Source organism: Peromyscus leucopus, chromosome 3, assembly GCF_004664715.2.
Source record: "Peromyscus leucopus breed LL Stock chromosome 3, UCI_PerLeu_2.1, whole genome shotgun sequence".
Lineage (NCBI taxonomy): Eukaryota > Metazoa > Chordata > Mammalia > Rodentia > Cricetidae > Peromyscus > Peromyscus leucopus.
The window spans coordinates 8,907,246-8,932,884 of record NC_051065.1 but is presented as its reverse complement, the minus strand read 5'-3'; the positions used below and the strand labels follow the sequence as shown (position 1 = coordinate 8,932,884).

The following is a 25,639-nucleotide window of genomic DNA, read 5'->3' as shown; positions in this document are numbered from 1 at the left end:
TCTCTTCCACTAATTACACAGGTGGGCAGTTAAGAAGATACATCAGAGTCAAGTTTACTAAATGCTTTGCTGTGTGAACACAGCACTTGACCGTGAGCCTTGGAGAGATAATAGTATATCTCTCTGAAGGTGCTTGTGGGGATTAAGTGACCTAATTCACACAAAGTACTAAGCAGCATGATTAGCAGATAGGCCGCAGCAGACAATGGTAGCCATTTCTTGAAAGTATTCAACGTCCGTGCTCCTATGAGGTCAGGTCTCTATCTACCTTCAACCACATGGCTGTGACTGCTTGAACAATAGAATGAGACAGAAGGTAGCAGTGGTCTAGGCTCTCGGGAATGAGCAGAGTCTACCTTATGCTCCCAGGAGGCTCCCTGTTGCATCCTTGCCACTGTGTGACAAGCATGCCCAAGCATGTTGCCTTCACTGAGCTCCCAGCAGATAGAAAACACATGGGGCAACTATTTTGAATGTAAATGGTCCAACATACACCCTTTGCCATGGAAGGAAGGTATAGGTGGTAAGCTGTCCTCACTCAGCCCAGACAAAACTGTGCATTTGAGAGGACAGTAAGTGACTTATTGTTTAAAATTATGACGTCCTGGAGTGCTTTATCACATAGGAATGGAAGATAAAGCAGGAAGCTGGTCATACAGCTGCATCCTTTCTTTCTTCAAGCAGAACAAGCCCATAGGTCAGAACCCTGCAGAGGGTTCCTCACAGGGTCCAGACATCTTTAGAAGGAAAAGCTGGGTTGGAGATCTCATTGCATGAGGAGACATACAATTTCCTAAGAAAGAATTTCTTTTAACCTGAGAAAAGTGCTACCTTAGTCGGGTGGACTGAAGTTCTCAGATAAAAGCCTGTTAGCTGCCCACATGAGGGGCAGACTGGTTAGGATCTCAGAAAATGATCTTGCACTTAGGAGGGTGGAACTTGTTAATTACAGTCCATATTCTTTCCTTGGTAGTAATTCCCATACAAAAAGAACTGTCGACTTGGTGCCAGTTTCCTAGTACCCAGCATAGCACCAGATATGGCAGTTTGGCCCAAAGGAACATTTATTAATTAAATGTTGAAAGACAATTGTTGACAGGTATTTGGGAGAACCAGAGTAGACATCAGACTTTTTCCCCAGGAGACACAAATAAAAAGTCCTTAAGGAAACAAAAGCAAGTTGCCCTCATATCAAGTTGCTTGATGAACCAACATTTTCTCTTAGAAGTTTGGAGCCAATGCACACATACACTGGAATAATTATTGTTACTTGCAATCCCAGATCTATCAAGTCTTGTTAATCGCCCACAAACACATACACACGATGCTTCCCCTTTACTTAAGAGTCCTCACCAAGGATTCAGAGCTTTAGCACCACACTTAACAAATGCCAATTGTAATTGCTGCCTCAGATCCGTTTCCTCCCCTTTTCTGTCAATCTGTTTCCAAAAGAGGCCAACATAATCTCCCTTAAATACTATTTTTACCATATCCTTTTCCTACCCCAGAGCCCAAGGAGAATCTCAACTGTCAACTGCGTGGAATTTAAACTCGTTAAGAATTTAACACATTAACAATGCCTGTTCAGGTTTTCTAAAATTCTTCCACTATTTTCCAACCAACCTTTCCTTCATCAAACCCAACTGATGTCTTATTACCACTTTCCGAAGGGGAACAAAGCCCCACGGAACCATTGATATAGCTAGGCAGAGACCGCAGCTTCTTAATTACATCAGTGAGATCATATTATTCCATCAAGATACACCAGCAGGAAGTTCAGTGCCTTTGATTTTTTTTGGATCTGGATATGCAGCCGAGGACTCACAATTCTCTTGCCTTGGTTTCTAGCATTGGGGTTACACCGTCATCATGCTTACCTGGTGTATTTCGGAGTCTCTCTGCAGGAAGGAGGGCATGACTCACCAGCTACCAGTCATCACCAACTTGATGGTAACTTTCAAAGGTTATTGAGAGACTTCTTAAAAGTAGTTAAGAACTTACTTAGGGGGCTGGAGAGATGGCACAGCAGTTAGAAGAGCACTGGCTGCTCTTGCAGAGGACCCAGGTTCGATTCCCGGCACCTACACAATGGCTCACAGCTGCCTCTAACTCCTGTTCCAGAGGATCTGATGCCCTTTTTTGATCCCCAGCACCCAACCCACTAGGCACATGTGGCAAGACATACGCATAGGCAAATATTCATATAGTAAAAATAAAATAAAGAACGCAAAATCAAAAGAAATCTGTCTCTTGATTTAGGTTTTGTGAAAGAGAACTACATTTCAATACTCCAATTACTTAAAACATCAACCTTTTCTCATGGGTGGTGCCTGTCATTACTCTTGCTTTCGACATCCACCTTCTCTAGCTCATCATAGCCACTAAGTGAGGTGAGTGCCTTAGGGGAAACTCCTGATGAACACCTCTTCAAAGAACTCTTTCATTTTTATTATGCTAAAACCCATCTGGAGAAACAGAGCATGACAAGAGTCCAGGCTAAGCCTACCCGAAGATGTGTCTACTGTCTTTCCTTCTTGGACTATGGCTTTGTACTGAGCATGCTTAGGAATAGTCTCCTTAAAGAAGTACACGCAGGGCCTGGCCCTAAAGTTGATGTCTATGCACAGGCTTCCTGCATAAACTCTCCACACACTGCGAGAGAAAGGCACTATTTTGGAAAGAACTTCCATGCCATCTCTTCACATTTCTTTACTTTTATTTTGTGGCTAAGCTTGTTTTGGTTTGCATTCACCCAAGATGGGAACCCATTGTATTTGGTTACATGGCCACTTCTGATTGGGAAAAAAATCAAGACATGATATAATCAAGTCAGTACAGGGCAGAGGGTGGGTGGGGATGACAGAGATGTAGCATTAGTGTATGAAGTTCTCAGAAAAGAAAACTAGTGCAACAGCCTTTTATAGAAAGCAATCCAGCCCTACATTTGATGGCTCAATATGTTGGCTGTGATTCCTTCTCTTTCTCTCTTTTTTTGTTTCTGTTTTTCAAATTCAAATCAAGAACCAAATTGAGAAAATATGAAAAAAAGAAAGAGAAAGGAAACATAACAAGAGGAGACAGGTTTAGTTTAAACTGTGGGAGGAGGGTTTGGATGGAAGCAGCTGTCCGTTGGCATCGTGTGTCTGTTCACAGAAATCTGTTTCCTTAAGGTACACTCAGGGAGAGCAGCAGTCACAGCACACTCATCTGAGGATGGCAGGGTCAGATCCTATTAGAGAAAAGTAAAAACTCTGTGCGATAATTAATGGAGAGAAAACATTAATAACCAATGATGTTCTTTTACAATGTCAGAACTTCCATTCAAGTAAGGTCTCAGAAATCTTGAGGATTGGTTTCTGTTTATAATTATCCACAATCTCTTGAAAGGGATCAGCAAATGACTAAACATCAGAAGACTGGCAATTCTTTGTAGCTACAGTTTCTGTGTAGCTTTGATATTTACAGCTGATGAATGAATGCATGAGCCGTGGGGAGGGTCCAAGAAAGTTGCTGCATTTGGAGGGAAACAAAGAGCCAGGTCTAGGAAAATGCTTCACTTTCCTAACACCGGTGATGAGGATGTGCATGTGAGAGAGTGGAGGTTAGAGGCAGACAGAAAACGCCATGCTCAGTCTTGGTGTCTCCATTCCTAAAGCACTGGTGTTATCGTGGATCTCAGGGGATTTCACAGAGATAAGAAATAATGCATGTGAAGTGTCTGGCTTATAAACAAACCCTAAAAATGTTAAGTCCCTTTCCTTCTCCATATGCTTAAATTTCACCCAGCCAATGATGGCAATAAAGAGTCCCTGCTGTTGGACAGGAAGAAGAGGTGGTGGGAAAGGAACGGCTTTGGTTTAAAAGAACAGAACACCTCCCTCCATGTTTTCTACTTTTAGGTGGTGGAAATGACAAACAGAATTATTCATGCACACTTGAAAGTAATCCCATCAAAAATCAAAAGATCTAACATAATATACAATCTATTCCCAACATGTAGAGAGCATGTGGGGAACAGAGTGACAGGCCAGCGGAGGAGTACGTTGACAAGTCTCACTTCACCATGACCAAAATTGAAAGATCTAACCCAGTACAGGACCCTAGCTGTAGCCATGTGGGGAACAGAGGAGCAAGGCAAAGACAAGTATGTACAGTAATTCACTGGCCGAATTTTCACCGTGCCAGTCTTCACAAGTTGCCAACTCTAAGTGTTTTCAAAATTCCTAAGTCCTACTTGGAAGAGAATGGTTTTGTTTAAAAAAAAAATGCTGGCTGACAAGCTGTAACAAAAGCCGTTACTCTTCCTAAAAGGCACTCTCCTGACTGACTACCCAGCCTACAGATGACAGCTGCTCCCACCCATGGAAATGACGCCGGCCCTCCCTTTTTCTAGTCTGTGGTATGACCTTCCATAATGCCTGTCTGAGTCCACAGAACCAGTCATCTCCCAGCTTGCCTCAGGCTTGCTGTGAGGAGAGTGGATCAGGTTGATTGCTTTGGCTCTTATCTGCCACTCGGATTTGGAAAAGTGTTAATTCTACCCAGAGGTATAGGAGCACATACACACTATAGAATTCAGGAGAAAGAAAGGAACCAGGATCTGACCTACATTTTTCATAGTTCACTGAGATGAAAGGTTTGTGTGTATCGTGTGTGTGTGTGGGGGGGACTTCTTACCAAAACATCTGGAAATGTAAGTATTTTTTTCAAGTACTGTGGACTTAACTATAGGTTGGATCCTGTGATATATGACACTGTTTCATCCTTATAATACAGGCAAGTGCACTGGGACAGGCCAGAAGTTGTGATACTAAAACATCTCTCCATCCTACTTATGTAGGATGTTAAAGGCTACCTTAACTGCATATCTCATATGCAGAACTAGATTTAAAAACCAAAATAATATTTAATAATGATGATAATAAATAAAAAATAAGAAAAAAGAGAGAAGGGACTATTTGGCAGGAAGAGTACTAGTAGGTGGGGTGTTAAAGAAGGAAATCTATGTGGTGGTATGAAAGATGGAATTCTATTCATAAAAAACATAATGAAATTCATTGTTTTGTACATTTAATATGCACTAAGAAAACTTAATTTTCTGCTCAGATTTGAATGTATAAAACCATGTCTGATTTATGCTACATTAAGATTATTATCCATGGAAATTTAACCATTAAGACTTAGTGCCAAGCTGTAGATGATAGCGTATGCCTATACTCCTCTTGTACATGTGGGACGGAGGCAGGAAGACAACCTGAGCCCAAATAAATGAAGACAGTTTAAAAATACAATGAGGTCTCTACTCTAAAACAAGAGCGAAAGGAAGTGAAGACAAGATTCTTGAAGAAAACGTAAAGCCCATATGAGATGCAGTTCCATTTTGATAGACATAATACCTGGGTCCATGCCTGACACTGAGTGGGCCTCCGCTGTGTTTCCTAGTGTGATTCATCAGGAGGATTCTGGGCTGATGAAATGCTTGTTTATTGCGTTACGTGCATTGCTTGTGTGGGGCTATTAAGTGATAACACACTCCCGTAGTCTACTCAAATAAGCCTGGATGGATGCTTGAGGACAGAATGAACTCAGACAGCGTTGGAAGATCCCTTCCACTCTTGTTAAATTCCTTCTAGCACTATGTAAAGTCACCTTCTGCCATTTAACCCTAATCGACACAAAAGAGTTTAAAGGAATTTGAATACAAGTATGTTTTGGAATATAGAGTTGGCTTACATTCCTTAGGAAGAAGGCACCAAAACATAAAACCCATTTAATTTAAAAATCTAAAGTGTACTGAGGTAAACTAGATTTGGAGAAAACTAAACTGAAGTCAGAACTTTGACTTTCAAAAGATGCCTGCTGGGAAACTTTCCATATCAATCTTAATTTAAACCAATCTAAATCTTAATGTTCTAAAGAAAAACACTTTATTGCTAAGCCATAAAAGTGATGGAGAAGATGCATGGTTTGGATGTCTTGGGAAAGGGCCAAGAGACTTTCGATTCTCACATGACCTCTGGATTGGCTGTGTAAGCCCTTGGGCTCTCCTAAAACCCTCCAGCAGTTCAGGATTGGTGATGTAGTTAAATTATTTACATTTAAAAAATTAAAACCCCTATTGCACAATTCAATGCATTATAGTTTTTAAAAAGGATCATTAGAAAATGCACATTAACCCCTCCTAGTTAACACTCCCGTGGCTTCTTCCATGATCAGGAGGACACAGTGCAAACAGCGTGTCTGTCACTGCCTCAGCCTGGCCTGCCCCTTCTCATCTCTTTCCATTCATTCTCCCTCTGACCTTCTGCAGCTGATGTCAACAATCACTGTCCTTCCTCTGAGAAAACCTTGGTGCTTTCTACCTTTATCTGAACTTTTCGTCCAGCTGAGTTCACAATATGTCAGGTCTAGGGGGTATGGCCTCCTCTCCTCTAATACAAGCTAGATTTCCACTCTTCCCTCCACTCTTTCTCATAGCATTTGCTCTTTTCCCTACATCATAGTCATCTGGATTTCAATATTTTTGTTTTATTTTTCAAAACAAGTCAGTGGCTACTGCTGCTGGCATGAGGCTATTTCCAGATGTTGAGTTCCTATGTAAGGAACTCCCAGTCTAATGAAGTATGAAAACCCACTGGAAACCTAATTTCGTGGAAGAAGAAAGACAACAACTAAGTGTCAGCCAATCATAAACAATCAAGCCTCAGCCAATCACTATTTGCCAATTGGTCAACCCATCCATATTCAAAAAAATAAATTAAAAAAAAAAATAAAAAGACTAGCTGAAACCAATCTGGCTATTTTTGTAGTTTACTTTCTTGTTGATAAAGACTCACTGCCCATACTGCCCAGTAGCTGCTCTGAACCTTTTCTGGTTATCCATTTCATAAGTCATCATTTGCTCAAATAAATTCTCAAGTATAACTGATTTTTTTCATGTCAGTTAAATGCCCATCTCTTCCACTGGAGTCTAAGATCCAAGAGAAAGAAATCAGGCCCTTGTTTTCCTGCTGTACTCTTGATGTCTGGGACAGCAAAGAACATCACAAAGATAGGAAATCTCTGTTGACCGAATGAATGCATGCATCTTCTCATTTTGTTTCTCCACTCTTTTCAATTACTACTTGAAATATAGGCTATTGCTATCCTAATTTTATTTGATCAAAAAACTACTGCTTCAGATGGTGGCACGGGCCTACAATTTCAGCTACTGAGGAGGCTGGGGCAGGAAGATCACAAGTTCATAGACATCCTGGGAACAAACGAAGACCCTGGCTCCAACAACATAAAATTACTGCTGGTGATACAACTTGCTAAGTGTTCATGTAGCATGCTGGTTAATTTGACAACTTGACATAAGTTAGGGGCATCTGTGAAGGAGGAACTTCAACAGAGAAAATGTCCCTATTAGTGTGGACTGGAGACAAGTCTGGGGGGCATTTTCTTGATTAATGATTGATGTAGGGGTGACCAGTGCCACTCCTGGGAAGGTGGTCATACGTTGTATCAAAAAGCAGGCTGATCAAGCCAGTGGGGAAAGCCAATAAGCAGCACTCCTCTGTGGCCTCTGCTTTAGTTCCTGCCTCCAGGTTCCTGCCTTGAGTTCTGTGGTGGTTTGAAAGGAAATGGCCCCCTAGGCTCACAGAGAGTGGCACTATTAGGAGGTGTGGCCTAGCTGGAAGAGGTGTGGCTTTGTTGGAGGAGGTTTGTCACTGGGGACTGGCTTTGAGGTCTCAGAATCTCAAGCCTGCCTAGTGGCTCACTGTCTCCTCCTGCTGCCTATGGATCCAGATGTAGAACTCCAAGCTCCTTCTCCAGCACCATGTCTGCCTGCATGCCACCATGCTTCCTGCCATGATACGGGACTAAACCTCTGAAACTGTAAGCCAGCCCTAATTAAATGTTTTCCTTAGTAAGAATTGGCACGGTCATGGTGTCTCTTCACAGCAATAAAACCCTAACAAAGATAAGTTTCTCCCCTGACTTCCTTTCACAATGGCCTGTAAACTGTAAGATAAAATAAACCTTTCCCTTTCCAAGTTGCTTTGAGTCACGGTCCTCATTGAATCAAGTAAAAACAAACCAAAACAATATGCTAGGGCTTGGGTTCAATCCCCAGTACTACAAACAACAAAATCCTACTTACAGTTTGACACAGAATATTAGAAAGGTAGAACCAGAAACCTCTTATTCTTTCCCCTAAATGTTACAACTAAAAGAAAATGATAGGATTTTGAGGGTGTTACTTCAAACCCTTTTTCTAATCAAGATATAGAATTAATCATAAATATAATAAGGAAAAATCTTACACAAATCCCTAACTTGCATCTTAGCCTTTGGGCATTGAGACGATACAGCTAAAATGTAGACAGAATGCTGGAAAGAATATCTAGTTTTTTCAGGTCATGCTGAAACTGTCCTTGTAACTGCAACATCTTCCAATCGCACAAAACCACATTCCTGCCTTCCTATGTGTAACTCTGCCTATGCATTGCACCCAGTTTGGAGAGATACATCACCCAGTCCCACAAGCCTCATTGGCAGTTTGTTTTCCTCATGAATATTTCCGTAATGTGTTAATACTCAGGAAGGAAGCATCATCCAGCTAACTGTCTGGCTCAGGAACTGGTAACATCATCATCACTGCGGTAGGAGAGTGGGGGTAGAGAGAGCAACAGCAAGCCTGACACATAACAAAAAAGACTAGAACCTCTTGTCAACCTGGGCCACGCACAGCAAACCCAGCAGGTGCATGAAAAGCCTTGATAGATAAATGGGAAAGTGCATGCTTGTGAACGGCCTACAAAGCTCATGCATGGGCCTTGATAGGTAAATGGGAAAGTGCATGCTTGTGAACGGCCCACAAAGCTCATGCATGGACCTTGCAGTTCTTTTTTTTTTTGGAGTGGATACGCTTTTCCTGCTCACCTACCTACTCCAATGCTCATATGTCCTACCCATTTCTTAATAAATCATCTCTATTTTTCACTACATCATCACATGACCTTGGCACAAGTCTGTACTGCAGCAGTTCTCAATCTGTGGGTCGAGACCCCTTTGGCAACCCTCTATCTCCAAAACTATTGACATTATGGTTTATGAGGGTCCCCACACCACGAGGGTTAACGGCTGCAGCACCGGGAAAGGTTGAGAACCACTGCTTTACTGGGCCACAAGAACCAGTCGGTGGAACCAGTGGGAACTTGAGCAGGCGATCACTGCTCTCAGACCGGCGCCTGTAACATCAACTGCATTTCCTCCACTATAGGACAGAACTCTTCCTCTTAGATTCTATTTTTTAAAACTAATGGTAACTGTTCACTACAGAAAATAAAATTTCACAGAAGGAAATAAAATTGTTAGTTTCTGCTTTTGTTTTACTGGACAAAATACAGCAGTATTTTAAAATCACTGGCCATTTGTACTTCATGAAAACTGATTTTGCTGTAGAAGTGACATAAAGCCTAACCAATACTTCTCTCTCTTCTCCAGACATGGACAAGTCGTATCTCCATGGACAGGAAAGGAAAGGAATAAATTCATGTTTTTGTGAATTCAGCTATGCTCATCAAATCTATTCATTAAAATGAACAACAACACGCACGCACGCACGCACGCACGCACAATTATACTTTGGTTAATCAGTTGCTAGCAATCATAGGGGAACTTTGAAAGACAAAACCTTTTGTGTTTTGCTTAGTTGAAACCAATGAAAAGCCAGATTAGTATTCTTTTTATCAACACTTGGCATGCATGCTGTACAAGGTATTCTCACAATATGCTGCCATTCCCCAAGAGCTGGTTTTAAAACTAGAGTAGAAGACATTATTCTGTCTGATCGGAAGGGGCCTAGGTCAGTGGAAGGGTGGGCGTCTGCTTACATGGGCTGACCCCCCTCCTCTCAGCAACATATGTTCTCTATCAAGATTCCAGCACTGAGCAGTACAATCATAAGCATATTTCACTTTGAAAAGTAAAGCACTTAAGTTCTGGAAAAGAAACCATACTGCAATTTGAAATAGTAAAATATGTGGCATGTTTGGAAAGGGTCATAAAATTTGTTAAAATGGGCATTTTGGGATTAACCTTTAGCTTTGAAGTATCAGTATTTCATAAGGAAAAGACTCTCACAATGGGCTCAAATCATTTAAATTCTTACATTCATTTTTACAAATACAATTTTTTTTGTTTTGTTTTTGTTTTTTGTTTTTTAAGACAGAGTTTCTCTGTGTAGTTTTGGTGCCTGTCCTGGATCTTGCGCTGTGGACCAGGGTGGCCTCAAACTCACAGAGATCCACCTGGCTCTGCCTCCTAAGTGCTGGGATTGATGGCATGCGCCACCACCATCTGGCTACAGATATGATTTTTAAAGTGATATTTCTAGTGGTCAAGATAACTTCAGAATGGTGCTGACCCCATGGGAACAATTGCATCCCTCATAAGCAATCTTTCTTGATAATCACAATATGCTATTGTCAGGCATGAGTGGGAAGGAGGTCAATGTGGAATACTGCTGACCACCTTGAAGGATACTGGATACTCTCTCCTCCCCACAAAAGAATCTGGTCCCAAATATCAACAGTGCTGGGCTTGAGAAAACCTGCTTCAATTTAGAGTAATATTTAAATGCCTTAAATTTCTCAGCATTTTTGGACCCACTGAGTAGATCACACTTTTGTTTTGCTTTATTATAAAATGAAGATCAATCTAGGAAACCTCTGAATGCACTCAGTGACAGTTTGCATAAAGCAAAGTCTGGTCTAAATGGCACTACTGGGAAGAATTATTTTACAATACATAAGGTCAGGATACAGCATTTCTCTGAAATGTTTGGTGTAGTATGTCTCTACATAAATGCATCTTAATTTCACTTCTCTGCCTAGTAGCTAGTAGGTATTCAATAAATGCACTTTTGCTTATCTTTGACAGGATCTCACTATGTAGCTGGCCGCAAGCTCTGGACCCTCTTGCCTCAGCCTCCTGTACTGCAATGACAAGTACTCGCTACCCTGTGGAGCTCAAGACACTCTTGAACACAACGCGAAGAAAGTAGCACTCTGAAAGAAGCTTGCAGTCCATCTCCTCTCTTTCCTTTCACTGTACATAGGCATGCCGGGCTACCCCAAATCAGGCTTCTGCCACGCAGAGGAATCCAACTCCCTCAGGAGGGGAGAACCACGAGAATATTCCTGGCAGTTAGATGAGGACTTGGCACAGCGCTGCCTCTCCAGTTCCCATCACTCATCTTCACAATGCTGAGAGAGAAATAAAATAAACGCTCGCTGGAATTTGGGCCTCTTCTATACAGCTGTTTACATAGTCTCTTGTAGGCATTTCTGCCACGTGATAGTCCCCAAAGGTTACCAGAGCTGGAAGTGCATTCCATGTAAAGAAATGCTAAAACGGTCAAGTTTTGGAAATTCCAATGCAAATAATTGAAAATCTGACTCCTGCAGTTAGCCTGTTTATGAAGTTTAAGAGGGGGATTATCTATCCTTCATACAGTCAATTTCGTTTATCTCATATAAAAAGGGGGAGGAGAGACATACAGGAAATCTGTGTATATGATGGGGAGTCAGTACTGCTCTTTTTAAAATACAATTTCTTCTTAACAAAGATGCTTGTTCTTAGAAATGGGCATGGTGGTACATGCTTGCAATCCCAGTACCCAGGAGGCTGAGGCAGGGGGAATACAAGTTCATAGCCATCCTGGGCTATACAGCAAGACCATGCCTAAAAATATTTTTTAAAAAGTCATAAAGTGAATACTGTTACAAAGCTATGGATGTTTTATATTATAAGTATTTTTATCTTAAAGAGGAAAGCAGCAAAAATGCCAGGATACACACTGTCATCTGTTTTACTCCCTCCAAACTTACATTCATGGACTCTTCTCAAACATCCACTGCTACCTAGTCAAAGATCACTGAAATCATTATGACTTGAAACTCAAAACCACAAGGATCACGTGGCTTAGAAAGTGAAACAGAACAGCTTGATCCCAAACACATTTTTAAATCCTAAAGAATTTGGACACGCCACAATACAATCATTTCCAAATCTACTACTACAGTTCAGGGTACAAATTAGTTACCCTTTATTTTAATTATTAAGCTCAAACAGCATTTTTTTTTTTTACTTAAAAAACCAAAATGTACTTCACTTGCAGAGACATGGTATACTGGTTACTGATTAAAGAGATTTTAGTTCTTAATTTATAGATTAGTTTATCTGCTAACATGAAATAAAAATTTTCACATCCTTTCTTCTTTTCAATTTCTTTCTGGGGCATTAATCAGCCAGGAAACTACATCCTGCTGCACAGTTAAGGAAAAGGCAAGTTAGTGACACATTCGGAGGCAGGTAAACGTTTGACTAATTCAAATCAAACGCACAGGGAGCAAATCCCGGCAGCTGAGTCTATCCTAGGTACCACAGGTATGTGAAAATTCCATTACTACCCACTCTTCAAACCAGATCGTCTAAATATTTAAATAAATCATAAACACCACTTTAAAAAAGCTTTTAAGAAGATCTCACACACACTGAATTCCACCGAGGGTCTGGATGACAAAGGGAGTGGATGGCTCCCGGGTGAGCCCATGTGTGGTCCTAGCTGGATCATCTTCTCTCAGGGCTTCCCTTCAGTTTGCCTGATTTCCATCTCTAAACATGGGAGACTGGTCTCAGCCAGCTCTTCCCCACAGGCTATGTTGAAGTAGGAGGGAACATTTTTGTTTTCTTGTTAATTGGCTCTTAGAGGGCAGGGAGGTGAGCCTGCCACACACTTAGGAATTTTTTTACTTCTTTTGTTTTTTCGTTTTTCAAGACAGGGCTTCTCTGTGTAGCCTTGGCTATGTTGGAACTCACTCTAGAGACCAGGCTGGCCTTGAACTCATCAATCTGCCTGCCTCCAGGAATATTTTTTGAGTACTCACCAAACTTTTAAATGTGCCCTCAGTTTATTCCTCTCATTAGAATTTAACATATGACCATTTTGAGGCAAGAGAGGAGTTCCTTTATTTTATCAATAAACAACTAATTTAAATTATTTTAACAAACTGAATTTTCTAGAGATTGAATTCCCATGTAAATGTATACTTCTTCCTTCTCTCTCTCTCTCTCTCTCTCTCTCTCTCTCTCTCTCTCTCTCTCTCTCCCTCTCCCTCTCCCCCTCCCCCTCCCTCCCTCCCTCCCTCCCTCCCTCCCTCCCTCTCTCTCTCTCTCTCTCTCTCTCTCTCTCTCTCTCCTTTGTTTTGTTTGACAGGGGTCTTGCTATGTAGACCACAGTTGCTTTGATCTCGTGCTGACCTCACTGCCTCTGCTTCTCCGGTGCTGAGATCCTTCACAGGCAAGCACCCCCTGGCCTGGCTAAACATGCTCTTTTGCTTGGAACTTCACCAGAAGTCATTCACCATTTCAGGAAAACCACCTCACTGTATCTGAGTCAACACTATGGTAGGCTTGCATCAGGATTCTCTTGCAACTGCATTTATAGAAATGCTATGAGTAAGTGCAATTGGACATCAAGTTCATCATATCTTCCAGTAAACATACAACAAAGGAAATTCATATTTTCTCTATTTTTCTTTTATTGAAAACAGATTTTTTTCAGACAATATATTCTGATGATAGTCTCCCCTGCCCTAGCTCCTCCAAGATCTTCTCCACTTACTATAAGTTACTTTTCTAGTAGATATCAGAAATGTATATTGCAATCCATGGAGATTTTTATTTTTTTTAAACTTTTTACTTTAATATAGCATACTTAAACTTCCAATTATCCACAATGTCGCTGGCAGGTTAGCTAAGCACAACAGAAATACTTTATGAGCATGAGAAATAGGATTTGATTAGGGTTTAAACCACCGACTGTGTTGTGTAAGTGCCCTTATAATTCAAACTCCAATTCTGCAGAAGATATCCATTTGATCATTAGGGAACCTTTGCTTGTACTCTTCTAATTGGAAATATTGCAATTAAATTAAAGAAAATGCATGTGCTTCTTAAAACATAAAAACGAATACACGAAGTGTTCAAACATTTACGTAAGCAGCGGGAGGGTGCACAGGTTCAGTGCATCTTGCATGTTAATACAGAACAGAAAAACATAGAATGGCAAGCTGGAGCCCTGCTTTTCCCTTTGGTTGCAAGAGGTGACTGCATTTTGGAACAGGGGCACACATGATAGTACTATACTCTCCATGTGGAACAGGACAGACAACAGTCACAACCAAACTATGCAAGTGTCCACTTCGCAAAGCTTCTAATGATGAAAGCTGTAGCTCCACCTCAATGCCGGCTTGCAAATGATACAACTAGACTCCCAGCTTTATGGGGAAATTGCTCTTGGTCACTGAACTAATGGTAAATAATATACATTCTGCATCAATTTCCAGTATGTGAAATTCAGCAACTGCTTCCACTCCCACTCGGGACTCACCCCCATACAGCTGGGCACACCCCTGTACAGGGCACACCCTTGTCCATCCTATGTGACCATCTACCATTCCTACCTCCCTTCTTCCCCATGAAAGTTCTTGTCCAGCGGGGCGGTGGTGGCGCATGCCTTTAATCCTAGCACTCGGAAGGCAGAGCCAGGCGGATCTCTGTGAGTTTTTACATTTTTTACAGATTCTCACATGTACAATAATATTCCTAGGACAAAGTTTCAGGAAATAATACTTAGTGAAATAAGATAAACCCATGCTTTCTATGTAATAATTACAGCTCTATTTGCCAAATAACTGAGAACCAAGATATATCTGATTACATACAAGTGACTAGCAAAGAGGGAAAAAAAACCAAAACCAAACTGAAACTTACAGTTGACGAATATACCAAAGCAAGTCAAGATGTGGAATTTCCAATCAGAAAACTGCATCGAGACAGTTTAACATTATATAAAAGTAAAATGTAATTGAGGCATTTGATATATTCTTTGTAAGCTATGATAGAAATACTTTTAAGTTACTGAAAACTCTGAGAAAAATAATTTGAAGATATGAACATTTTCATTTTAACTCTGAGTTTCTGAAAATGAAAAGTATCATTCATGGCTTACACAGGAAGTAAAAGATATATTATCAGTAATATTTTTATGAATGAATCTATTAATTATTCCCCACAGCTATCATACACATACAAGACACCAAAGCACCAATTTTCTAAAATTGTATGTGTAAGGTCAAATAAATATGTGATACATGCAAGGATTACTGATTAACACAGTAGACTTCTCAAATCTCCCATTTTCAATGGTGTATTCTCATCTCAACACCCATATGACTTGTTTGTCTTGTGTAGGTTCTCAGTTGATGTTTTGAATGAGGAGCATACATTCACCTAATATAACATTTTAAATGCAGCTGATTCAAAAATTAAGAAGAGAAGTACCTCTGCCTTTGGCCCTCTGAGAAATGATAAGGACACACTCCCAGAATGTTCTTACCCGCAGGGCCTCAATGACCAAGTCTCTGGCTTCGAGTTCTCCTTCCATCACACTGAGGAGCATCCGCAGCTCTGACTTGCTGAGGTTATCCACATCAAACTCTTTTTTCTGGAATGAAAATTGAAAAATGGAGTCAGTACAAAACCATTCCTGGAAGAGCAATGTATATCTAGAAGCCAAACATGGTGACTACAAAATATCCATCTCAAATACTGGAAAGAGAAAGCCAGCAGTTCCCAGGGGCTCACTGGTCAGTCAGTCTAGCTTTGACAAACTTCAAGCCAATGAGAGACCAGGTCTTTACAACAGGGGGAGTTGTAATGTCTGAAGAATGATACCCAAGATTGTTCTCTGGTCTCCACATGAATGTATAGATACATGTACATTCATACACTTACCCCTAAATAAACATCCATGTGCATACATACAAAAGAGAGCAATAAGAATAGACCTGGACAACCTATAGATTATTTCTATCCACTGTATTAGATTATAGACTTATGCTTGGCCTTCTAGAGGGAGAAAATCATGTCATGCTATTTCTGCAAATCTCTCCTCAAAAGAGATGTAGTTTTCTGCCTGCCTAAACATCTAGACTTAGAATCTCTTCAAATTATGCAGCACAATTTTTAAAAGTCCCTGGAGTCTATCTCAAAACAGGACTGGCCTTGGGATAGGGGGCTAGTTTTGAGGGTAACAAGCAAACACAGATGTATTCCTTGGAGGGTCCCTGACATAGTGGCTCCTGGGAGGCTATTATAAATTCCAGGACATCCAATAATAACAGGTCTTGTTTACAGAACACTCTACAGCAGAGGCCACCAGCTGGCAGTCTATACCCAAATCTGGCCTACAGATGTGTTACTTGGGCCATGAAGCAATGTTCCACCTTCCATTCAGCCAACATTAGAAAACCTGAAAATACTAAAATTTCAGAATTCTGTCTTCTCTTCAAGTCAGATATCTGGATATTCTCAGATTTACATTGCCATAGGCAAGAATCCACAGAGTCAAATACCAATTGACCCTTTCTAATGAATATATTCTTCACATTGCCAACTCTTCCTCATTTACACATACACACACAGATGTAGTTTTAATCAGCCTGAACCATCGCCCATATATAGTTATCTTGACTTGAGGTCAGGTGACATTGTAACCATGCTACAGAGATAAATAAACCTATGTAGCTTCTTGCTCTTCTATAAGGAAGTGAAGATGTGTTTCAAAGGGTAGCAAACTAGTCTTCTTAGAAACCTAGGTGCATCACAAGGAGTCTGTACAAGGCCCATGGTAGCCCTGTTCCATACCCTATGCTCTTCTAGCCCTATCATTTCCTTTTCTTTTCTTTTTCTTCTCTAGATTTGTTTTATTTTGTGTGTATGAATGTTTTGCCTGCATGTATGTCTGTATACCACATGCATGCTTGGTGCCTGAAGAGATGGTGAGCCTCCATGTGGGGTCTGGGAATTGAACCCTGGTCCTTTGCAAGAACAGAAAGTGCTCTTAACCACTGAACCAACTCTCCAGGCCCTCTTTTCTTTTTCAACAGCCTTTCCCGGTGACTACTTCCAAGCTCTCGGTTATGTTTGCACAGATAACCAGTGACTCTAAATTCTTGTTCTTAACCAACCTCTTTCTTTATGACTTCTACGTGGAGGTTTTCTTGCATTCATTTTATGGCTGGAGCTGAGAGACGATCAATCAGAAAGTTAACAGCCAGGATTGGGTTAGTGCAGAGTCTGGGGTCCCCTGCAAAATTCTCATGGTCTCTCCACTCTGTGCAGACACTCTTGATAAACACATTTACTCCCTAGCTCACTGAGACAACCTAGTCCATTACCAAATGTCTCATGTTCCCTAAGCTCAGAAGTTGTTCTTCAAGACATTCCAGAATTCAACTGCACATTTCTGTAGCACTCGGTGTTTTCCAAAGTATTCTCAAAGAACCAAGTTTAACCCATGGGACACCATCACCTCTGTTTTTAGTTGAAGAAACAATTCAGGAGTGTGAAAACATACACAGATCTTGCAACTATTAAAAATTAAACCAGGATGTGCCTATGCCTGGCTTGTCTGTGAGTGTGGTACAGAGCTCCAACATTCCAGAATGGGCTACGTGAACATCAGATAAAATGGGTGCCTTCTATCAATCAATGAAAAATGGCTTGGCATTTAAGTGTCTAACACCAGACTGTCTCTATGAATACACAAAAGCAAGCATAGCAAACCCCACGACTTCAGGGACTGTCACAAGACATGACCCAAACCAGTCATATCTCATTCCCAAGAAACCTTTAGTAAAGAGAACCATGATTTACAGTGGAAAGAAACTAGACCCAGGTGGCTCTCCAAAGAAAACTTCTTAAACATTCTTCCTAGTTAAATGGCTTCTTTTTACACACACATGAAACAGAGCAGTTATTGGCAAGGCAGATCGTAAGGATGGGGAGAGGGAAATAAACCTACAGCAGACCTTAGGGTGTGTAGGAAAACCATTGCCCAGTAGGCCACTGTAGAGATGCTCCCAGTAAGTGGTAAAGTCCAATATTCCATTAGAAATCCTGTTTCCACTAACAGAGCATTATCCCATGTGGTTATATAATCCAGTGGTTCTCAAACTTCAGCATGAAGATGGAACATGTGCGACTTGTTCTTAACACACAGCAGGGCGCCACTCCTAAAATTTGACTCAGGGGAGGTGGGGGTGGGTATGAATTTGCCTAACAAGTTCCTGCTGAGGTGAAGGATGGAGCCCACTTTGAGAAGCATTTCATCATGCGATCTGTTTTCTCAGCCACACACTGAAAACCCTGACACCTATTCTATACAGTTCTTCTGAGGACTGCACAAGAACATACGCATAAAATTAGGCACGGAGTATAGATGAGCAGTTGCTATTAATAATCGAGATGTTTTGTGGAAAGAGAAACAGAGTACTGCCTAAATGTCTATTTCTGTTTTTAACTCTACCAACCCAAGTTCAATAAACTCAGTTTATTGACTATGATGAAAACTAGACTTTTAACTCGGCTTTCCCCACTGCGACTACAATTCCTGTGTGCTTCAGAGGACATTGTTTTATTAATGCTGATGCTGCTGCTCATTCTGAAGATTTTAATTAATTGTGTGTTTTATCGTTCCTGTTCCTCTGAAGCCTCATGAGCAAAGCACTCTGCTAAGGACTAATAAATTATGGAAGGCAGTGCCGAGGTTCTGATTCATGTTAAGGGTTAGGAGGCTTGCACTGCTTCCTGACATGTGAGCTGCAACTGGCCCTTCTATTTGTCTATGTATCATGTCGATAAAAGGGAACTCACTAAAGCGGGAAAACACTGCTACAAGTGTTCTTGCAGAACCACAAATGCACCATGCAGAATGTGAAAAAAAAGTCTTCTACCACCAAGTATTAAGTGATGTATTATTTTGAACATACAACACATCTGTCTTCCTCCTTGACTACATAGAGCTCCATCCTGCTTCCTCAGGAAAACATCACCAATGCTTGCTTCCAACGACAAAAGTCCAGTTCTATTTTCAGATTGCTATTTTCTAGTACCTCATTCTTCCATACTTATTCCAGTGACACAGGAGGAAATAAAGTACATGAAAATATGGTGGAGCTCCACAGACTCCAGCAATTTCACAAGTAAAAAGAGCTCTGGTGCTTCTTACTGAAAAATACAATACAGAGGTGAGCAAGCTCATCAGCCAACACTGGGGAAGGAAGCGTAGGAGTTTGGGGTGTGGGGTAATAAAACTAAACATGTACAACAAAACTTCGTTACTGTACATGCTGATTAAAATATATTCATATATATATACACATACACACATACACACACACATTACCATAGATAAAATGATATTAAGAGTCAGTCTCCTTTAAAGGGAAAAAAGAAAGGAAGAAGCACTTTTACTTCCGAGGTAAACTCCAGGCTCTGTATGCAAGCCAGTGTTTTACTGTGGGGGTTTCACATTCAGGGTGCCACGTGTGGCAGTCCAGCTCCCATCTTTTTTTGAAGGGTTCTTAGGTGGAGGAGAGAGAAATTAAGAAATGATAGACAGAAAGAGAGACCTAGACTATGAGAAGAAAGACAGAGACACAGGATAGCTTCAGGAGGACCTGGATTAATACCCAACAGCCTCAAAGGTTTATTGAAAAGGCTTTGTATAACATGCCAAGAGGGGAGGCAAAAGACCTCCCCCTTACAAGTTCAAAGCACACTGTACAGCCAAGTGTAGACCTTTCCAAACACCTGGTAAACATACCTGTGACCAAATCATCTCAGATTCTCTGACCCTGAGTGAGTTCTCACTAAGAAACCTTGGTGGGCTCCCACACTTTACCACGGAGCTGTATGCCAAGCTTTCCTTTTACTTTCCATTTTGAAAAAATACCTCATGAGTTGGCCACGTCAGCCTTGAACTCACTCTGTAGCCCATGAACACCTTGAACTTGCAATCCTCCTGCCTCAGTCTTGTGAGTAGCTGAGATTACAATCATGACCCTTGTGGTGGTTTGAATAGCAATGGCCCTCACAGACTCATGGGTTTGAATGCTTGGCCCAAAGGGAGTTGCACTATTAGGAGATGTGGCCTTGTTGGAGTAGGTGTGGCCTTACTGTAGGAAGTGTGTCACCGTGGAGGCAGGATTTGAGGTCTTATATGCTCAAGCCATGCCGAGTGTGACAGTTCACTTCCCCGTTGCCTATAGAACTCTCAGCTCCTTCTCCAGCACCATGTCTACCTGCACATTGCCATGTTTCCTGTCATGATAATAATGAACCTATGAAACTGTAAGTTAGCCCCAATTAAATGTTTTCCTTTATGAGTTACCATGGTCTTGGTGTATCTCCACAGCAATAGAAACCCTAACTAAGACAACCCATTAGCTCTGGGGGGTGGGAGAGGGGAGAGAAACAAAGAAAGCCTGCTGATGTTTTTTCACTTGAAGTGGCTTTGATCTCATATACCTATAGCACAAAGAACTTAGATATGAAAAAAATCGTTAATACATCTTGGTTTAAGACTAAAATGAATTATCCAACACCTTATGATATTTATTTGAAAACTAACATGATAATCCAATTTTCAAAAGAAGACAGATGACAGAAAATATTGCTATCCACATAACAACATTAAGATCTTCAAGGCACTGATGAAGACAAGAAGACTGTCCCCCCAATACCAAGAGAAACATGTTCAGACTATGCTTCACTACTGAACTCCATTTTCCCAATTACAAAAAAACACAAAACAAACAAACAAACAAATCCAGGTTACATTCTTTCAATGACACAAAGGAAATGAAAATAATAATGAAGCCAACAACAAGAAGATGAAACTGCTCGGTCATACTGAGCTCATTGATCAGAAAAGTCCCATATACAGGAAACTCACTGTTCTGTAAGAATTTGACAGAGCCCAGTGAACGAGAGAAAGCATTTGTTGAGATATAACAAGTCACATATATTAATTTATAGTAAACTGATATATACTTATCATGAAGAAAAGCTGCTTACTGGCTTGCTCTCAGGCTCACAGTTAGCTACCTTTCTTATACAGTCTACATCCACCTGTCTATGGATTGCACCTTCCACAGTGAGCTGTGCCCTTCTACATCAATTATCCATTAAGAAAATGCCTCATAGATATGGGCAGAGGCCAATGTGACCAGGGCAGTTCCTCTACTGAAGTTCCCTTTTCCAGGTGACTACAGATTTGTGTCAAGTTGACAGCTGAAGCTAACCTTAACAGTTGCCAAAAACCTTGCCGGGCATATTCTGAGCTGCAGGGGCTAAACTGTCCCTCAAATGTTTGCCCAAACACATCAGTCACGTTAGTGATCCTTAAAGAAAATGTAATCAAACACACAGCCAGTCATCTTGTTTGGCTCTCCCTTCAACATCAAGTTCCCCTTTTCCAGTCCAAACCCATGTGATCAATGCCTTTGTCAACATAAATAGGAAGATATCTGAGAAAGAACAGGTCTTGTAAAAGCCAGAGATAGGGACACAGATGGGTGGATGGCCAAGTGAACAGTCACCAAAGAAGGACAAGTCACTCTGTTTGGTTATCAGACTTCTTGTAAGTAAGAGAGGGTGCTGGACTTAGGAATCTCTAAACTGGGATATTAGACTAAGTGGTCTCTAAAATCTCTTCAAATGGCTTGCTTTCATGTGCCATTAGGGTAACTGGAATACTGGACTGAAGAAATTTATGTTTTTTCCTTGGGACTAAAAGCTTTTGAGTAGTACTTGAGGCAAATGGATTTTGCCTCTTTGCTTCAAAGTTAGAGAAATATATTTTTCCTAGTTTAATACTTTGTGCTAATAACTAATTGCATGCAGAACTCTGTAGGCAAGCAAGAGTTTCTTTGAAGACCAATAAAGGCTAAACAGAAGGGAAATCAATGAAATATCTTGAAACTTCAAAATCTTGAAGGCTATATCAACATAAATAAAAATTAAGTGCAACTTTCTAATTACTTTGTGTATGGATTTAGTCAATTATAAGAGTTCTCAAGGGAATAAAAAAAGCATGTGGTTCTCGGGACATCAACCTACTTTTAAATCTCCATGCAGGTGTGTTAGCTCATTCCTTGGTCTAAACACTTGGGAAGTTGAAGACAGGTTGCTAAAAGTCTGAAGAAAACTTGGCCAGGGCTATGGTGAGATCCTGTCAGAACAACAGAAAGAAAGACAAGAAAAGAAGAGAGACAGAGGAGACAGCAGAGTAGGGTGGGGGAGTGGGAGTGCATCACAGAGGAGAGGAAGGAATAGGAGGAGAAGGGAGGGAAGGGGTGGAGAGGGGAAGCAAACAAGGAGAAAGAATATGGAGCTTGCTCTTGCTGTCTCCAACCCTCCTTTCCCATCTCCCTCATTTGGTTCCTGTCTTTCTTCAGCAGTCAGGGCTACCTTCATGTTTGTGTGCTCTTGTAGACCCAGCAATTTTCTTTTCCCTCCTCAGTTAAGTTTAAGAGTCTGCTACATTTTCTCATGTGGCAATTAATCACATCCTGCTTTGTGCATTTCCCCAAAGTATTAAACTCATCTTTAGAAAATCTCTTTCCTCACCCTTATTAGCTGTCAAGACAGCAAGAATATTACATCTTCACATGCTTTTATCTAAAATGCCTCCCACCACGCAGCATAAAGAAGAAGGCATGCTATGGTACTTCACATGCTTTTATGTAACATGCCTCCCTCCATACAGCATAAAGGAGAAGGTATGTTATGGTATCAGGTGCAATATTACAGAGGCCCCAGGGGCAACTAAGACATAATGTCTACTCTAGGGGCTCTAAGTAGATGCACCTTCCATCCGTCACTCGGAGTAACCCACACTAGGCAAGCAACTAAGGGAGCTGCCAAGACTTGCAGAGAGCTCAGGGCCCACCATGTACTTGGAGGCAGGCAGCATCGCCTGGGTACTTTCACATAAGACAAGCAACTCTGTGTTGGAGGCGTTAATAGTGAGGGGGAAACAATGGCAGGAAGGAAACCTGGTAATGGGTCTAGCTAATTTTAACTAAGAGAAAGTTGGAAGGAAAACAGAGGTGGCCCAGGCGGGAAGGATTAAACGCAGCCTTTTCCTCCTCTTAGATTTGCTTCTGTTTCTTCTTTGGGGAAAGAAAGGACCACCATTTCAGAAAACAAAACAAACAAAAAAACAAGTATATTTCCATCAGAACTCAGATTCCCATGCAGCCTAACAGGAGATTTGAATCAACCCCTTGGTGAGAAGCCTTCCACATCTAACAAGAGCCATTGACAAGTTTGTACACGTCATAGAATACCGTCTTGATTATCTGCAGGTGGCAAATACTAACATGACGACTTTCAGATAAACCAGGACACTGAAGGCAAAAACGATAGTCTTGGAGTTACCAAGCCCCATTGAAGGAGAACATTTATCTTTGGCTTCATCTTGCTGCCTTTTGGTGGGAAATACAGAAATGCCAAAACAAAGTCACTTACAACTGGGTACCCACTACACAAACACTGCATTTACCATAGCCTTCCTTGGATCTCCAACATAGTTACTTTTTAAAAGTGAACAGTTTTTCACTCAAATCACCATTTCTACATGGACCACACCATGCCGTACACAGCATTAGTAGTCTTTGTTTAAGTTATTTACAATAGATACAACTAAAATCTTAACAATCCTTCACCATTAATGCTACCATCGCCATTGCCCTCAATAACTCCTAAACAGAAAGACAAGGGGGCGGGGTGGGGAGAGGGAGAGAGAGGGAGAGAGAGGGAGAGAGAGGGAGAGAGAGGGGGAGAGAGAGAGAGAGAGAGAGAGAGAGAGAGAGAGAGAGACCTGTGTGTGGAGACCAAAAGCCAAGCTTGGATGTCACTCTTGGTGATGGCACTTTGTACAGACAGGTGTAGCACTGTTCTGAACCTCACCAAGTAGATTGAGCCAAGAAACCCTCCAGTCTCTGCCTCCTTGGAGTAAAGGCACATCACCATGCCCGGCTTTCTTGAGAGAACTTCAAGCTCATCACTGACTACAGTATTACTCCAGCCCAAGACAGGCTTTTTTTTTTTATGTTATATAAGGCTTGCAACTGGGAATCAGTAGAGAAATCTAATTATGTGGCTTCAAATAAAGTCTCTTTTCAAATGAGCTGAGGTGGCAGGACCTATGTGGCCTGGACAAAGAAATGGCTCTACCCTAGCTAGGCACTTTTAAAGCTGAATTCTAGCCCAACAGCCCAACATTCCATGTTCCTTTCTACTATTCCAAAGCCTTGCCTAATCTCCTTTCTGCCCAATCTTTCCCTGTGCCCAATACTTTTGGAATTTTTCTCTTAACCTGTCAAGCATCCCCTCCTCCACATCCTAAGGCATGACATGGCTTTGACTTTAATGTTGGAAACGTTCCAGAAGGGAGTTGTATGTTCACCATCTTATGACCATTCTATCTTTTGCCTCAGTCATCAGAGAGAATAGAAAGGCAAACTAATCATGTTGAAAATCAAATTTTGAAAACAAAGATCTGGAAAGCAGCTGATATGTCGCTGAGAAAAGCAGTTTAGAAAATGGAAATATAGAAATGAACACTGGGTTTAGCAGGTAGAGGCCCTTGTCCCAGAAGCCTGTTAACATGAGTTTGATCCCCAGATTCCGCAGAGAGATGGAAGGAGAGGACCAACTCCACAGGGTGGTCCCCTGACCTCCACACAGGAGCTCAAGCACGGGTACCACTCCTCCACCATACAGTAAGAAATGGAAGATCAAAAGCTGAAATTTAAAGGGCTGAAGATGTAGCTCAGTGATAGAGCACTTGTCTATCATGTCCAAACTTCAGCACTGACAAGAAATATGGAAAGAAAATCTGTTGATTCAAGGCTGAAACGTCTGCAACATTAACCATTGTACATCATAGACCAACCACTGCATTATAATCTTGTTACACAAAGTGTATTTTCCAATTAGCTGATCAACATTAAGTATTATAACAGCTTCTAATGAGCCTCATTTAACAAATCAGTTCAAACAACTCTCCAGGAAGGATTCTGCTCTCTCCAGGCCACAGCCTTGATGGTCACATGATCAACAACAGCAGGTATCCCTTGTTGCTGATGAAGACTAATGCTGTAAAAATGCTTTCTCAATGTATAAACTTATGGGAAACACGTGAGAATAGAACCAACCGGTCATGTAGCTTTGGTATGGATTCAACCACAAATAGGGCACATGTGTTTCTTAACACAAAATTCCTATGACAAATTTAACAAGAGCAGTAACAGCAATACAAATAAACAGAACAGGTGCAAACAGAAATATGCAAGCCGTTGTTTAAAACGGGACCAATTCTAATCTTTCAAATTTCTAAAAACTAAAGCCAAAATGGTGTCATCTCTCTACTCATCTGTGAGAGCCTTTGACACAGGACACCTGCGAAGGAATCTCAAGAACCAGCCATTGGTGCACACCACTTTCTACCGTCTGCTCATAACCTCTGTCTGAAGACTCCATGCAAATGTCCTCCAACATGGAATATTTCTAGTGCCTTCCATAAAACGTTTCCAGATCCTTCCACTCAGAACCCTCTCTCTGGCTGTTGTTCCTAAAACTTCTATCCACATTATTTGTGCCTGTCATGATTGGGATCCTCAGTGCACTGTAGAGTCTACTCCAGCCAGGCTTTAAGGGGTTAAAGGCAGTG

General features: G+C 41.2%; 1 protein-coding gene across 6 annotated transcripts in view; it reads right to left on the bottom strand.

Moving 5' to 3' along the window:
• Cttnbp2 (cortactin binding protein 2) overlaps positions 1 to 25,639 on the bottom strand; it is a 157,614-nt gene that overhangs the window by 128,557 nt on the left and 3,418 nt on the right. For all 6 annotated transcript variants that reach the window (XM_028871752.2, XM_037203503.1, XM_037203500.1 and 3 more), the window contains exon 2: positions 15,452 to 15,559. In XM_028871752.2, coding sequence (XP_028727585.1) covers positions 15,452 to 15,559 — 108 coding nt within the window. The remainder of the gene's footprint in view (positions 1 to 15,451; positions 15,560 to 25,639) is intronic.